The sequence below is a fragment of the Amblyomma maculatum genome, chromosome 5 (assembly GCF_055883805.1).
Source record: "Amblyomma maculatum isolate TAMU_Amacu chromosome 5, ASM5588380v1, whole genome shotgun sequence".
In the NCBI taxonomy this organism is placed as follows: Eukaryota; Metazoa; Arthropoda; class Arachnida; order Ixodida; family Ixodidae; genus Amblyomma; species Amblyomma maculatum.
Genome location: NC_139348.1, coordinates 40,432,493 through 40,448,526, shown reverse-complemented (window position 1 = coordinate 40,448,526; position 16,034 = coordinate 40,432,493). Strand labels below are relative to the sequence as shown.

The 16,034-nt window shown below is 46.4% G+C and overlaps 1 protein-coding gene across 5 annotated transcripts in view; it reads left to right on the top strand.

Moving 5' to 3' along the window:
• snama (something that sticks like glue) overlaps positions 1-16,034 on the top strand; it is a 91,896-nt gene that overhangs the window by 7,303 nt on the left and 68,559 nt on the right. For 3 of the 5 annotated variants that reach the window (XM_084603640.1, XM_084603643.1, XM_084603639.1), the window contains exons 2-4: positions 188-431; positions 761-848; positions 8,493-8,535. In XM_084603640.1, coding sequence (XP_084459766.1) covers positions 266-431; positions 761-848; positions 8,493-8,535 — 297 coding nt within the window. In that variant the 5' untranslated portion in view covers positions 188-265. The remainder of the gene's footprint in view (positions 1-187; positions 432-760; positions 849-8,492; positions 8,536-16,034) is intronic. The other 2 variants (XM_084603642.1, XM_084603641.1) reach the window with 1 other exon arrangement.

Here is a 16,034-nt window from a genome sequence, read left to right as displayed (position 1 = left end):
AAATGCATTTGAGGTTACTTCACTCAGTGAAAGTGCTGTTCGGCTTTCTGGCACCTTTCGGTCTTTTTTGTGTGTGTGTGCTTTTGTTTGTCGTGTTGTGTGCTTTTTCTTTTTCTGCAATATTTATATCTGTGTCGTGGAGTCTGAACACACAAGTTCTGAACCTGTTTTCTTGTTTCCCGTGCAGGCAGGCGTTCTGCTGTGCTGTCGACGGCAAGCTCCTCTTCCACCCTCGTGGCCAGCCGACTAGGCCTCGGCGACAGCCATGTCAGTGCATTACAAGTTCAAGAGTAGCCTGGACTTTGACACGGTGACCTTCGATGGCCTCCACATCTCTGTGGGTGAGCTCAAGAAGAACATCCTGCAGCAGAAGAAGATTGGCAAGGCCGCTGACTTCGACCTGCAGATCACCAATGCCCAGACCAAGGAAGGTATGTGTAGCTGCCTCCCCTTCTGTTGTGCTTTTGGAATGGGGCTACATTAATCTAGATTTATGAATTCTGTAGGTAGTAGAGAGAGTAAATTTCATAATACTGGGTATTCACGGTTATCGGGGGCAGCACTTAGGCCCTGTGTGATAGTGTATCAGCTAGCCATGTATTCTGGCTAAGCGTTTGATGAGTTGCAGTTTGTGTATTGTGTCCGCATTCTCCCGCTTCTTGTGGACCTAAACACCATTGTGATGAGATGGCTCGGGCATGTTTTGTAGCCAGCCTGGTGGTCTACATGCATTTATTGAACGCTTGTTTTTCTTTTGCAGTGTACACATCTGATGATTTCCTAATTCCGAAGAACACATCTGTGATTGTCGCCCGTGTTCCTGTCACTACTACGGGCAGGAAGAACTGGTGAGTTGCACAAACTCTCCCGCCTCTCATGCCTTTGCGGCTGAAAATAGGTCATAAAATGGGATTACTTTTATTCCATTTCCGCTATCCTTTGCTCTTTCCGTAGCTCCATCTCCAAATTTTAGTCAAAAAATAGCGGCCAGTTCTGGTGTTATAGCGTTTCAAAGATGGGTCTGCGTGCATTGCCCTTTAATTTGAAGTCAAATCTCGCTGAATTTTCACCGCCTCTAGCTGGTTCTCCGCGGGCATCATTTTGGTTCCATTCGAAGAAGTTAGTCGGCCTCTTTCCATATATCATTTGGCTACCATGATCAAGACCCTTGAAGCTGAAAACGGAAGGAACAGAATTTGCTGTTCTGAAATTACACCTCATATTTGATGAGTTTATATTATATGCTTGCTTTTACAGTAATCTCTAGATCTAATGTTTAATGACTAAGCTTGCAGCAGACAAAAGACATACCATCTTTGATTTGTCTAAAACTTTCTGCTTTAGGAGAAAGACATTTGTAGTCTTGGAATTGGCACTCGAAAATGCACAAACTATAAAAATTTTCTGCAGTTCATTCCATTTCCATAAGTTCTTTCCACTAACTGAACACAGATTTAGCGAATTATCGGACAAACCGAACTAAAATCAGTTTGGCTGTTCTATGTTGTTGTTTTTTCTGTGGGATTTCTTTCTGTATAACGAAATAAAAAATTCAAAATTTGACACTAGACTTGTTATAAGCAAGCAGTTTTGGTTTTTTGTTTTTCATTAAAACTGCAAAAAAAAAAAATGCGTAAAGAAGCCAGGAAAATCATCAATAAATACAGTTTTTCAATCGACCGAATCGCCCGCACGTTTGCATGCCGTGTCATCTAGCGGCAGCAACAATAACTTGTGCCAATGGCCCATAGGAGCCTTGTGCTGGTGTTTTGGATAGGGTGGCGCCGCCTCGTGGCGGCCAAAAAAAACCTTGGACTGGATAGTGCAACGGCGGCTCAGCCTATGCAGCAGTGTGTCTCGTAGGCTTTCTAAGTTGACTCTCGCTTCTTTCTGCCCCTTGGTGAGCGCGAAAAGGCTTGTCATGAATCATGGACATCATTGTGAATCGACAGTAGCCTAACATTAAGGGGGGGAGGCTACCTTTCAATACCAACTTTTTTGTGTCTTGAGATAATTGAATGAAATTTTTGGGATAGACTCATGGCACAGCCATTTGAATAACTGCAAAGTTTCATGGAGCTGCACACATTAGTACTCAAGTTACAGAAGTACAGTAGAACCCCGCTGTTGCGTTCCCGGGTGCTGCATTTTCCCGGCTGCTCCGTCCTTGTGGTAGAGTCCCAGCATGACTCTCATAGACTTCCATGTATTAGAAACCCCGCTGTTACGTCGTAGCTTGGGACACGTTCCCGCATGATACGTTGTGAACTCGCACCCCAAGCCAACCCGAAAAACAAGCAACGACGGCCATGTTTACTTTTTCGGCGAATTGACTTGGCCTGGCTTGGCCTAGCGTTGCTGGCGTGTCTACAGAGGGCACTAGTGACGCCTGGGCAGGCTGCGTCATCATCATCAGCAGCAGTAGTTGCGTTTTTTTTTTTTTTTTGCGTCTTGCTGTCTTTCATTACTCCATGCTCCATCCTTTGTGCGGTTGGTGTGTGTGCGACTGACTTCACGATTGCCGAGCTTAGGACTCTTTCCGCTTGTATTTTCCGGCTGTGAATTCGTTCCGCGGTCGTGTGCACACGTGTCCAGCGCACTCAATCGCCCACCTGGCGCGTGTCATCCGTTCAGCACGTAAATACAGCAAGATGGCATCAAGAAAGTGCAAAGCGCTATCCTTGGAGGATAAACTGAATATTCTCCGCACTGTGGATGCAAACCCAACGCGGAAGCGGGTGTGCATCGCTAAGGAACTGGGACTTACGCCATCCACCCTCAACTCTATTGTTTCGAAAAGAAACGAGATCGAAGCAAATGTCCGGTCCTTTGACGTGGAGCACGTGCAGCTTGACGAGGCGGTGTACAAATGCTTCAAGCAAGCCAGAGCTGCAGGTGTTAATTTTGATGGCACCATTTTGCGCGAAAAAGCACTGGAGATAGCAGACAAGCTCGGGATCGTCGATTTCAGTGCAACGGCTGGATCGACCGATTTAAACGAAGGCACGGAATTTGCTACCGAACCGTGAATGGGGAGGCTGCAAGCGTGGACGTGGCTACTGTAGGCAGCTGGAAAGAGACCGTGGCGCGCATTATTGACGGCTACGAACCTAGGGACATTTTCAATGCCGATGAAGCGGGCCTCTTTTTCAAAGTACAGCCCTCGAAGACGCTTAGCTTGAAAGGCGAGGCTTGCCACGGCGGAAAATGCAGCAAAGACCGTCTCACCGTTTTGTTGTGTTGCAACTCGGATGGCTCCGAGATGATGAAGCCGTGGGTCATCGGCAAATTTCGAAACCCACGTTGCTTAAAGAATATACGTTACCTGCCCTGCCACTACAAGAACAACAGCAAGGCTTGGATGACATGCGCAATTTTTGACGAGTTCCTTGCGTACATGGACTCGAATATGGGCTGTCAGGACAGAAAAGTCCTTTTTTTTTAGATAACTGCTCCGCGCATCCTAAGGACACTACGTCGCTGCGGAACATCAAGGTGGTTTACCTTCTGGCCAACATGACCAGCCACCTTCAACCCTTAGATGCTGGCATCATCAAAGACGTGAAGCATTTTTACAGGAAATGCATCGTGAAGCGATCCCTGGCCTCTGTGGACCGCGGGCAACAGCCAACTGGCATTACGATCCTGGATGCCATGCACTATCTGGCCACGGCATGGAGTGCTGTCACCGCCACAACGGTCAGGAATTGCTTTGCGAAGTGCTTCGGCGACGCAGACAGCGCAGCAGAACCAGGAACCGTGGACAACCCCGGAACCCCCGAGGACTGCGAACTGGACACGGCCATGGAAGCGGTTGGCGCGAACGGGATCGTGTACAACTATTACGTGTCTGTGGATGATGCTGTTGCCACCTCCGAGATGATGACTATCGACCAGATCGTGGCCGAGTGTGTAGACGTGCACAACAGTGGCGACGAAGAGGAGGAGGAGGATGCGCCGCAGCCGGAACCGACATTTACATCGGCTGTGGCGGCATTGGACCTTCTCAGAAGGTACGTTCGCGACAATCGCGAGAGCCACATGGCACTGCAACTTTTGAAGAAGCGAGTTGTGCTCATCGGATGCGAACAGATGCGACAGACAACGCTGCATGACTTCTTCAAGTGATAACTTGGCAATAAATGCATTCAGTTGCCCACTACTGTCATTTTTCAATTTGTCCTACTTCCCGGCTCTTACGTTTCCCGGCTCATACGTTTTTTTTTTACGGTCCCATGAAAAACGTATCAGCGGGGTTCTACTGTATATCAGAATGGTTCACATGGGTTCCTTGTACCATGCCTGGAGAACTTACAAAATGTGTTGGCACTATGAAATTCATTATGAAGGCTCCTGAATAGGTACCACAGGGCAAGATAGAGCCCTTTTTTTAATTTCCCTGCTGAAAAATTTTAGCACCGCATTGAGGTTAGTGCTACTAATTGGACTTGCATTAGCCTAATTTTGATTGTTTATTAATTCCAGAATCAATATTTTGAAAACATGAGCTTGTCTTGCCCTTGGAAATTTATTCAGGCACACAATAAAAACCAGATGGGAATATGATTAGCGGTTCCAGAGATACTGCGGGAATAAGCAACCATACCATGAAAAAAAATTCATTCTGAGAACACGGCCCTTGAAGTTTAAAACAGCATTTTCAAGTCTAAAGTTTGTTTTTTCACGGCAGCACGTTGCGCCTTCGCCTCCCCGATTCCCTTGGAAAGTGCATTTCTATGCAAACAGAGGACGACGCGATGCGGGAGGCTGAGAAAGCTGAGGTTGATATAGTCAGTACAGCAGGCACGCTTCAAACGCCGTCTCCTTACGTTGGCACGAAAGATACGCAGTTGGAAGTGGCAGAGCAGTCGGTCTAGTAGGGGTGTAGCAGTGGCAGCACTGATAGAAGCGTCTCCGCGACCGTTGGCAACGCGCTTCGCTAACTTCGCGATTCAGACGGCATTCACAGAACGACGACGTATGCAGTGTTTTGAACTTATTAGGGCGCATCGTGGCCGACCGTGTGACAATCCACAAGGTGCACAGAATCGTTCAAAACACGTCACCAGAAGCAGTAACGAGCGATGATCACGGCGATCTCAAAAATGGTGAGACGTGAAGCAGGATGTAGAGGTAATCAGGAAAGTGCGATGCAGTGACCACAGGATGGTGAGGTCCCGAATTAGCCTAATAGTGGCTGCACAGCAACCATAGTTCTGCATAAAGAAAGTAACAAAATTCCCATAAAGAAAGGTGTTAGGCAAGGAGACACAATCTCCCCAGTACTATTCACAGCTTGTTTAGAGGAAGTATTCAGAGACTTGGAATGGGAGCAGTTAGGGATAAGGGTAGATGGAGAATACCTCAGTAATCTGCGATTTGCTGATGACATTGCCTTGCTAAGCAACTCGGGGGATTAACTGCAAATAATGATTGATGACCTAGACAGAAGTAGAAAGGTAGGCTTGAAAATCGATATGCAGAAGACTAAGGTAATGTTCAACAGCCTCGGGAAGGAACAGCAGTTTACATTAGGTAGCGAAATACTGGAAGTAGTGGGCGAATATGTCTACTTAGGACAGGTAGTAACAGCAGATCCGGACCATGAAAAGGAAATAACAAGAAGAATAAGATTGGGATGGAGCGCATTTGGCAAGCACTCGCAGATTTACTAGCAGCTTACTGGTATCGCTCAAGAGGAAAGTATACAACAGTTGCATCTTGCCTGTACTCGCCTATGGGGCTGAAACGTGGAGGCTAACCAAGCAAGTTCTACTTAAGTTGAGGACAACCCAGAGGGCTATGGAACGAAAAATGGTAGGGGTAACATTAAGAGATAGAAAGCGTGCAGAGTGGGTCGGAGAAATAACTCAAGTTACCGACATTCTAGTAGAAATTAAGAAGAAGAAATGGACATGGGCAGGACATGTAGTGCGAAGAGAGGATAACCGATGGTCACTGAGGGTAACAAACTGGATTCCAAGGGAAGGAAAGCGTAGCAGGGGGCGGCAGAAGGTTAGTTGGGCGGGTAAGGTTAGGAAGTTCGCAGGGGTCAAGTGGATGCAGCTAGCACAGAACCGGGTTAAGTGGAGAAATATGGGAGAGGCCTTCGCCCTGCAGTGGGTATAATCAGGCTGATGATGATGATGCCGAAGCAGTTCAGCGAGCGCACAAAGAACGCCAGCTCAGTAGGCAGACGACGCACCGGGGAGGGGCCACTGCGTCTGCGCGCGCAGCAGCCAATAGCAGTCGCGCAATCCCCCGTGTTCTCATGGAGCGCGCGCTTTGTCCACAGCCCGAATTCGAGACGTGGGAAGCTCAACAATCCCTGTGAGGCCCCCAATCACAAGCGAGCCATGCTTCTGCTACACCGCGGACGCCGCCGTCGAAGGCAACATGGAAAAGGGCAAGCATTTGCAAACGCAAGACCAAGATGGCGCGCGGGCGAAGTTTGGAAACTTTTGCCGTTCGCTCGCGACTCTGGGGCTGCTGCGCCCAGTTGTCTATTTGATTTAAAGCAGTTCCATGATGAATTGGGCATTTTTGTAGTTTATAGCATATACAGCTGAAATATGTACTTTTTGAAAAGCCGACTTTTTCGCGATTTTTGGACTTTCGAAACCCGCGGTCCCCCCTTAAAAAAAAAATTAAATGCTGTGGCTGCCTTCTGGCGAAATGTTAAAGCATGCGGCATCAATCTTGCCGTGTACCCTTCCGCGTCGTAGGATGCTACGGACACGTTAACAATTTCATTGTTTGACTTTTTCATAGCTGCACGAAATGGGGCTACGGTGTGATTGGTACGGTTCAAGAGAAACTCCTTTCGCCCTACGTTGGCCATTCCGCCAGCTCAAGCTGAAATTATATGTACAGCCAGCTATGTGCGCATTTGTGATTGCAGTAGAAACCGTCCATTATGCTACTGTTTTTGGCAGCTGCACAATTATAAAAACTGCACACAAGTCAAGCAACGAAAGGTGAGGACGGCAGACTAGAGATCACACGTTTGCGGTCTTAGTGAAAACAGCCATCCATTTTCAAGAGGAAACTTTCAGCAATAGATGTCATTTGGCGCAGATTTATAATTACTAAGCAGCCGACAGTAGCATTTCAATCATGTACTACCAGGAATTGGCGCGCGCACACCTTTAAAACGAATATTGCATATAACGAACAAAATTTTGGGTCCCATACTGTTATAACGAGGTTCGACTGTATTGCAAACTATGCTTGCAACATTGTTGTTGTTGCTTAAGTTGTTTTAAAATGGCTAATTTGAAAGCTCGGTTCAAATTGAACAAAACGAAGTCTGGTGCAGCTTGGTCCAAGTTGATTGATGATGGAGGTTGGGGAATGAATGGCGAATACAGAACTTGCAATGGGCATTTATTTTCTGGTGAGGAGCACACAGCACCTCCCCACCAAGTACTCAATGCTTACCCATCAGCGAATATGAGAACTTTACCTTTTCGTCTTGCTTTAATTGCATGCCTACGCAGAAATGTGGTTGCTCTTGTGCCACCGGTGTCAAACGAAATGTGAACTGTGGTGTGAGTGGAAAAAGGTAAGGCATCCTGCCTTTCATCATCAGAGATCGGCGCACTCATTCAGTTTTCAAGAGTTTTGCTTGTTTTCTTTTACGTTCCTTTTCATGTTTTGGGAGCACCACCTTTATGAAGAATGATTGCGGTGCTCCATTGGCAGAACAAAGGATTATGAAAGCACAGCTATTACAAACTGTATGGGTGTGTGCCTGCTTCATGATCACGGGCAGACCGCCTGAAGAACCTTTTTCGCACCTGCTCCACTTTTGCATTGTGTCCGATTTCGAAAGTTTACTTGAAGTTGCGTTTGTGCTAGTTTTGATTTTTTCCTCTTCTGCCATTCTAATTACTGCCCCTTAAGGGCAGCATACGGTGAACAAAGGGAAGGAGTATTTGTAACTGTGATATAACATTCATTGTGTTTGGGATACAGAAGTTAAAATCATTCATAGAAAAGAGAAGAGGAGTAGACAATGAGCTTGAAGAAGTAGGAGTTTCCGCAAGTCATGCGTCGCAGTCTTTGCCAGATATGTATCTTAAGTTTGCATTAAATTTTTATTTGAATAAGTTATTACCTTTGCATAGTTCAACGTGCTGCTAAATTGCTGAACAAGAGACCATTACGTTTTCATACGTGGCCGTAAATAGAAATGATGACATGAATGTAGTTGATTTTGGTGCGTTATGTTAAACTTGCTGTTAAAACCTCTCACAAAATGTGTGTTTGGCATTAGATTGACGTGGAATTTACCTTAGGTCGAGTGCCCCGCCACTATGGCTGAGAGGTTAGGGTTTTGTGTTACTGATGCAGCGGAGATGGGGGTGCTGATGCTTGATGTTTCCTCGCCATGGCTCTCTGACTGATTGTGCTTTCCTCTTTTTTCTTTTTTTCCTTCGTCACCCTTCCATCCTGTTGCGATCTACTTGTGGCCACGATCATTCCTCCAGCAGCAGGGAGCGCAACCGTGATGGCGAGCACACAGTCCCGGACGTATGTAGCCCACTCTGGGGGAAACATGCAAAAACCCCTCCTCTACTACTACTACTCTGCAGATGATTTGTGCCTTCTCTCCTCCCTGTGTCTGTCTTGCGATGATGATGATGATGCCTAGCCTCTACGGCCGCCAGCAATGTTGCACGGGCGAAAGCATATCAAGACAGGCCATGTCGACAGCCTTGGAGCGTTGTTTTACACGAAAGCGCTGCCACCTTGTCCTGTTCACTGCTGCTTGCAAGCCCGTCTTGCATGCTTGAAGTGGGCGAATTTCATTTCTAGTTCCTTTTATATTATCTGTGTCTTTCTTTATGAACAGGGACGGGCGAAATGACTTGTTAGGTATATGAATGTTGATGCTGTTTTATGGCATTTTTTTTCCCTACGGCTCGCGTAGCTTTGCTGCGGAGGTACATTAAGTTATTTCATCATGCGGATTTGCATATGCCTGTGGATGTGGTCCTGCTGAGCATAATACACAGCGACTGTATGTCTTCATGTTGGGAGTGCGCGAAAGGACATGGTTCGTCGCTGAGCCGCCTGGGTATACCATGAATCTTTGTATTACTAAGCGGTCCTAGAATTGTGCAGGACTGTATGGTTTTTGGGACCTACGTTCAAGGCGGGTGAGTTGGTTTGGCTTTGCCTGATGGAAACGTGCAGTTAATATCTGCTCTGGAGAATGCCGTCACTGCATTGCCCTTTGGCTTTGTGCTACGTTGCAGCGAAACCAACTGGATATTGTTAATTGTTTGTCATTGCAAGTTGTCCTGGTTGTGGCATTTATTTCCTTGGATACCTGAAGTCCAGCTTATATTTTAGTTTGATTTGGCTTAAGGGAAGATTTGTGTAAACCTGGTAAGCTGCACACGCATAAGTAAATCTTGATTTACACATATAATTGTGTTGGCGTCTAGTAAAAGGTCTGTCACGAGGTGTCCTGCTTGCGGTGAAGCCAGAGTTATTTGATGTTGGGTTTGTGTGATACTGGGAGTGAAGCGGGGGACGTATCATGGCATCTGCTGTAGTAAACTCTTGGGTTCCTTTTTCTGAACAGCAGGCAACAGTCCCAAATCCTTTGCATGCCGGTTACGTTTGACATAATAATGTCCTTTGTTACAATAATGTTAGGTACCTTCGACTTCGTGCCTCATGACATTTTTGTACGCATGTGCGAATAGTGAATTTCCAGTTCGAAGCGAGTAGTCATTCTGTTCTAATATTTTCTAATTAAGGGGGGATTCGACCTTTGAAAACCGAAAAATCGCGAAACAGTCGATTTTTGGAAGATTATATATTTCGGTAGTATGTCTTATAAACTACCATTTCTGTAATTATCAATGCCCAACTCGTCGTAGAAATACTCAAAATTAATTCAGCCGCAGAGCAGCGAGCAAGCGCCGAAAATTCCCTAACTTCGCGCGCGTGCCATTCCTCGCCCGCCGAATTGAGCGCCGCCATCTTGTTCTTGTTTTGTATGTGAATTCTTGCGCTTTCTTCTGCCATTCTCGCGGGGGCGCCGCTGTCGAAGCGTGGCTTGCTTTCGATTGGGAGTCTCTTGGCGGCTTTCAAGTTTCCCGCGCTCGAATTCAAGGCTGCGACTGGGCAAACCGAGCGCTCCACGAGAACACGGGGAATCGGGCGACTACTATTGGCTGCTGCGGCCGCTGACACGTCTGTCTCCACCGGCTACCTTTCCGCATCGTCTGCTCTGGCTCTTTGCTTGCTGTCGTTGTTGGCTGTCTTTGTACATCATGCGTTCTGTTCGCCTTTCGCGATTTTTTCGATCGCCGGACTTACGATCTCTCGTCATGCCCTCTGAACGGTTTTGTGAAACATATTAAGGGGAGACGCGGGTCGAAAAACGGCGATTTTCAGTAAAAAAGTCACTTTTGTGATTTTGACTGTTTCAGCAACACTGATCCTTCCTCTTTAATATATAAAAAAATCAGAGCCGAAAACAGTCGCGAAATCATTTAAAAAGTCTGTTAAAGCACGCAAGGTGGCTAAAGAAGGGGCAGATACGACCCATGTTCAAGCGCGTGACGCGTCAAATCGCGGCGTCGCACGCCACTGAAATTTTGCAAGGCGGCAGGCCTACGCTTTTTCTCCCTAAAGCTGGCTTTGCCGCTTCACAAACCCCCAGCAAGTAATAAAAAAAAAAAAGTTTCGCCGCCCAAACCTAGCATTTTCACTGGCCATTTAAATCACGTGGTGCGATTTCGACCACGCCATTGGCTGTCAGTGTGGGAAGCGGCCATAGCTCGTCTGCTCTTCATGCGACGCGTAGCTCGCTGTCACGCTTGCCCGCTAGTTTTCTCTCGGCGTGTTTTCAAAATTTCACGCATCTTCGTGCTCGTCACTGCGATAGAATCCGAGAAGAAACGTGACTTTCGGTGTCGAAAGTACCGATCAAACCACGCGTTCAAGGGAAGTCACCGGCAAAGTGAAACGGCGTGCAGTGGAGACGTCCGCGGAAGCTAGGCCTAACCTCGGCGGAGGCGACACTTTTGACAGCTCGAAGCCGGCTGGGCACTGAAGTTTCAGTGACAGCTTAGACGATTTCGTCAGTGCATTGGATAAGAAGATAAGGATCTTCGAGCTTTGAGGAGACCTAGTACGGTGAGTGCCTTTATCGGCGAGATCGGTGCCGCGAACGCACTGGCGAGCGAGCAGCATGTCGGGAGCGCGGACGGTGCTAACTTTCCGTTCGCGAGTTGGCCAAGAAGTGAAAAGGACTCTCGTCGTTTCTAGAGCTGCGTTGCAGCAGTGTAGCGTGTGCCACGTCCGTTGTGTCGTAGTCGTGCGCGGTGTGCAGCTCCGGTGGACGACGCCCTTCAGCCAGCCCGAGGGAGATTTTTGCCGTGAACGTCAATGCAGCGGTTGCGGCGCTCGTTATTGGTGCTGGATACAATCAACTTTCCCGATTTTGTGTGGTTCTTGGTTTGCCGAAACGAGTGTGCCATAAGGAGTTTAATGCCATAACAAAAAATGTGCACCTTGTGGTTACAAAGCAGTGGCTGACAGAAGCAAGGTCTCAGCATCACTAAATAGCCAAGAAAGCACGCCTTGAGAATGCTGCTCACAATGTCACTGTGGGAGCAACATATGATGCTGGTGAATTCTAAAACTGTGCACTGTATCACAATACCCTGGCCTGCATTGTGTGCAATTTTCATGCAGATAGTGCTGCTACAACAGCAATAAACAGCTTTTGTATCTTGAAATCGCATTTTTCTCGAATTCGTATTTTGGGCCGAATATGAGTTTTGTGCACAATATTTTATGTCGTTATTTTAGTTCAATCAACACCAAATTTGGCATGCATAATCTTTAGGATGTGTAGAATGCAAGTATCTAGGTTTAAATGCAATCAGCAGTATTTTTGGGCATGCAAATTAAAAAAATTACCTGGTGCTAGCCACTAAAAACAAGGCACCAGATATAAAATTGTCTTAAAACATTGCATGCCAAGGGAATGTTGCTATGTTGCTTATTTGCACTCAGTGGAGTGTTGGGGACAAGAAGAACTAGTTGGCTCTGCCCTACCATGCTTGCTGCTGTGTACAGCAGCTGCACAAACATGCATTGTTTTTCACTTATGCATGGCATTTAGAATATGAAAACATTAAGCTATTTTAAAACTAAAAGCATATTTAGAAAGAGGAGATCAATCTCTATAAGTGGTGCAATTTTCATTCACCTAGCATCAATATTAAGAAAAAAATGTTTTTGAGTAGCATCTCCCCTTAAACGTTGCGTGGTCGCTCACCATGCCTCGAGATGCGACACGCGTTCAGTACAAACTTGGCTAGCTTTTTTTTTTTTTTTCCCTTCTCGTTTCGGCGCTTATGCCGCGGAAGATTACCCGGGAAGTCGCTTGCCGCGTTTGGGTCGCTCCTCGTTGCTCCGGCGAGATGCCGCGAGAGATAAACGGATAAACCGCGAAGCCGCCATCTGCGCCGCCCATCATGCCTTGGGCGAAATGCCGCGGGGGAATCGGGAATGCCGATTGTCGCGGCTTGCAGAGCACAGGTTTTGACGGATCTCAGCATGTGGAAAGTGGTCCGCGGCACCAAGGCGTTCGCTGTAGCCGATCGGCTAGTCGCACAGATGCTCGTTGTAGCCGAGACGGAGCGCCATAGCCCTAATGTGTATTTTGACACCCGCACTGGACTTGGTTGTGATAAGCGAGTGTTCGTCTTAAGTGGGGCCTCTATAGATGGGCTCGCAAGGGAAGCCCATGTATTCAAAATATTATGTCTGGAATTTGTCATAATCTGATTAATCAAATAGGTCTAATTGATAACAAAAAATGTAGTGCTATGCTATTTATCAGCAAGAAAATTTAGAAAAAGGGCTTTGTCTTGCCCTGAGGAACCCATCTAGGAATGAGCATGACAAATTGCTCAATGCCAGTGCCTTTCGCAATTTCTCCAGGCCTGATATAAAGGGCCTATTCGAACCAATTTGACATGTTTCTGTAACTTGAGAACTAGCATGCACAATTCTATGAAACTTGGTGGTTTTTCATTTGTTAATGTCATGAGCCTGTCCTGGAAATTTCATCATGATAACTTGAGAAACAAAAAAGTTATTGTTCTCTCAACCTTTGAGAGCCGTTTTCTCAATCAATTTTTTGCAGGGTGTGGCTGCTAGGGAAAGTCATATCTCAAGAACCGCTTATTGGATTTTTATGAGATTTATTTTTTTTTACATACCTAGTAAATTTCTGAGGGCAATACAATTCGTTTTTTTTTCTAAATATTTCATGTGTAATTAGGGGCAGTCAATTAAAATATTGCTAAGTCGGGCGTAAATTTTAACACTAAATTTGGGGCTCTAATAAAATTTTTCAGAGAGGAAATTTGGAAAAAGAGAATGTCTTGCCCTGGGGAAACTATCCAGGAATGACCATAACAAATTTCACACTGCTAGCACATTTTGCAAATTCTCCAGGCCTGCCCCTAGGGACCTATGTTAACTCTCTTGATATACTCCTCTAACTTGTGAACCGATGAGCCCAGCTCCATGAAACTTGGTAGTTCTTCAAATGTGTGTACTACAGTGAAACCTCGTTATAACGAACAGTTAAAAAATCGGAAAATAGTTCGCTCTATCCATAATTCGTAATATAAAATTTCATAGAAAATCCATGCAAGAGCTGCACAATTCAATCAGAGAAGGCACAGCAACTCGGAGGGTGCCTTCTTGGGTCACGTCCGTTTATTTAAGCGCAAAGAACTGCATTATCGTGGCCTGCTTTTTTGTGTTGATCGCATTCCGTATCACGCCCTGTTCCACAGTTTGCAAACACTCAACAAGGGCAAACCCACTGCTCTCAATAGCACTGTAGTGGCGGCGCAGTAAATCCAATGCAGCAAGCGCTTCTTGTGAAGTTGGAATGTTCTCATCGTTTGCACGGTCAGCCTGAGCTTCGTCTGCGGGATGTTCAGAAACTTCCACAGCGATTTCGGCGTCCGTCAGTACAGCCGTGGTCGCCGTGATGTCGTCGCCACCTACAAAGTCCTCTACAGTCATTGTTGCGGTCATGTCACCTCATCGAGCTCGCGGAGCTCTGCTTCTGCTTCGTCCCCATCGTCACTTGATGCGCGGGCCTCTGCTGGAACAAAGGCTGCGTGCCGAAAGCAGTTGGCAATCGTTTCGCCTTTCACGCAGTCCCATGCTGCTTTAATGCTCCCAGCAAGTCTATCTTCAAGTCCTGCTTCATAAGAAGCTTCACGAGAAGAGTGTCAATCAGTCTCCTCTTGTAAACTGCCTTTATCTTGAGCTTGGTCTTTAACGTCAGTTCTGCTCTTTTTTTTTTCACGTTCACCGCCATCACAGCACTACACACACCCGCGCACCACACTCGACACGACGACCGACGCAGCCTCCGCCAAACGCTACGACGGCCACGCCGCTGCTAACACTAAAACCAAAAAACGCGAATGGCGCAAAAACCAAAAGAGCAAGTTGTTTCGTTCCTCCATGCAAAAAGGCAAAAAACAACATTCGATCGTGCCGCTGCTGCTGAAGCGGCACTGTCGGCGATTGTGAGATGCAAACGATTTCTTATGGCCTCCGAGATCACCTCCGTGCGCACAAACAGGCACGCGGAGGTAATCTCGGAGGCCATAGATTTCTTCGGCGGTCAACTCCCAATGCCGTCGTGTCATCTGTGGCGCTGTCAGCGCCTGAGAGGTAATGCTGAACGTTTGCTGCGCCACATAACACACATGTAGTGCAACGAAGCCTGCCTCAGGCTATTAAAGTGAGGTAATGCTTGGCGTTGCGAAGTTCGTAAATCCGTTTTATGCCGAACCGCGTTCGCTATGGGAATTTAAAAATACATGTTTGACAAAAATATTTCAGAAGAGTTCGCTATATTCAATAATTCGTTATATGCGTGTTCGTTACATTGAGGTTTGACTGTATGAGCATACCCTGAAAATTTCATTCAAATATCTCAAGAAATAAAAAAGTTTGTGTTCAAGGGTAGCCTCCCCCCTTAAAGCGAATATGTTCGGAGCGAAGCGAACAGTTAGCGAACGCGAACACAATTGTACCAAAAGATACATTTAACTCACACTGGAACTCATAGTTTTCAGAATTCACAAGGTAACTAAAATGAAAGAAAAGTACAATTAACTAGTAGGTGGGTCTGTAGTAGTCTGGAATCTTTATTGACACTCCTGCATGCTATTTGGTCAAGATGCTCAATGGACGTTGCTAAGTAAACATGCCAATGCTGAAAACAGCCTTTCGCTGAACATCTGTTGCTGGAACAGTCGAACCTCGATATATCGAACAGCGCGGTGATCGCAAAATTAGTTCAATATAGCCAGAATTTGATAAATAAAATCACGTAGAAAACTCATCAAAAACTAGTACAAATCAATCAATGAACCAATCGTGGTGCAATAGATGCTCACTTGGAGCTTCAAACAAAGTATTTTATTTATTTGGCTGAAAGTACTGTAGCAGCGTAGCCTGCTTGAAGTTAGAAACCGCGTGCTTCACCACGGCGTCCTCAACATACAGTCGCCGATCGATTATTTGGACCTCATGGGGAGCGCAGAAAAATCCGAATAAACAGGAGTCCGAAAAAACAATCAGAAAAAAAAAAAAAAAGAAAACTATTTCCATGCACTGCCATGCCTTATGCACTTATTCAGGCCCCGCAATTGGCTGGAAAAATTCGTGAATACGCTGCTGGACGCTCCTTCGTTTGCGAGCAATCGGATCGGCTTGAATCTCGGACTGCAAGCATCGTCGCCGCATTCACAAGGTCCGCGTGTAACGGCAGCGGAACAGGTGGTGCGTCGTCCTCCGACTCAGATTCGTCGTCAGGCGGCACAGCAGACACCTGACGAATTATTTCTTCATCATCCAGCTCCCCGCATGTGAGTGCTGCACTGTCGGCATTTAAAAAGTTCTCAAAGGTGACTGCGTCTGGGATCACCCTGCCGCCACTCCACAAGTCTTGCAGCACA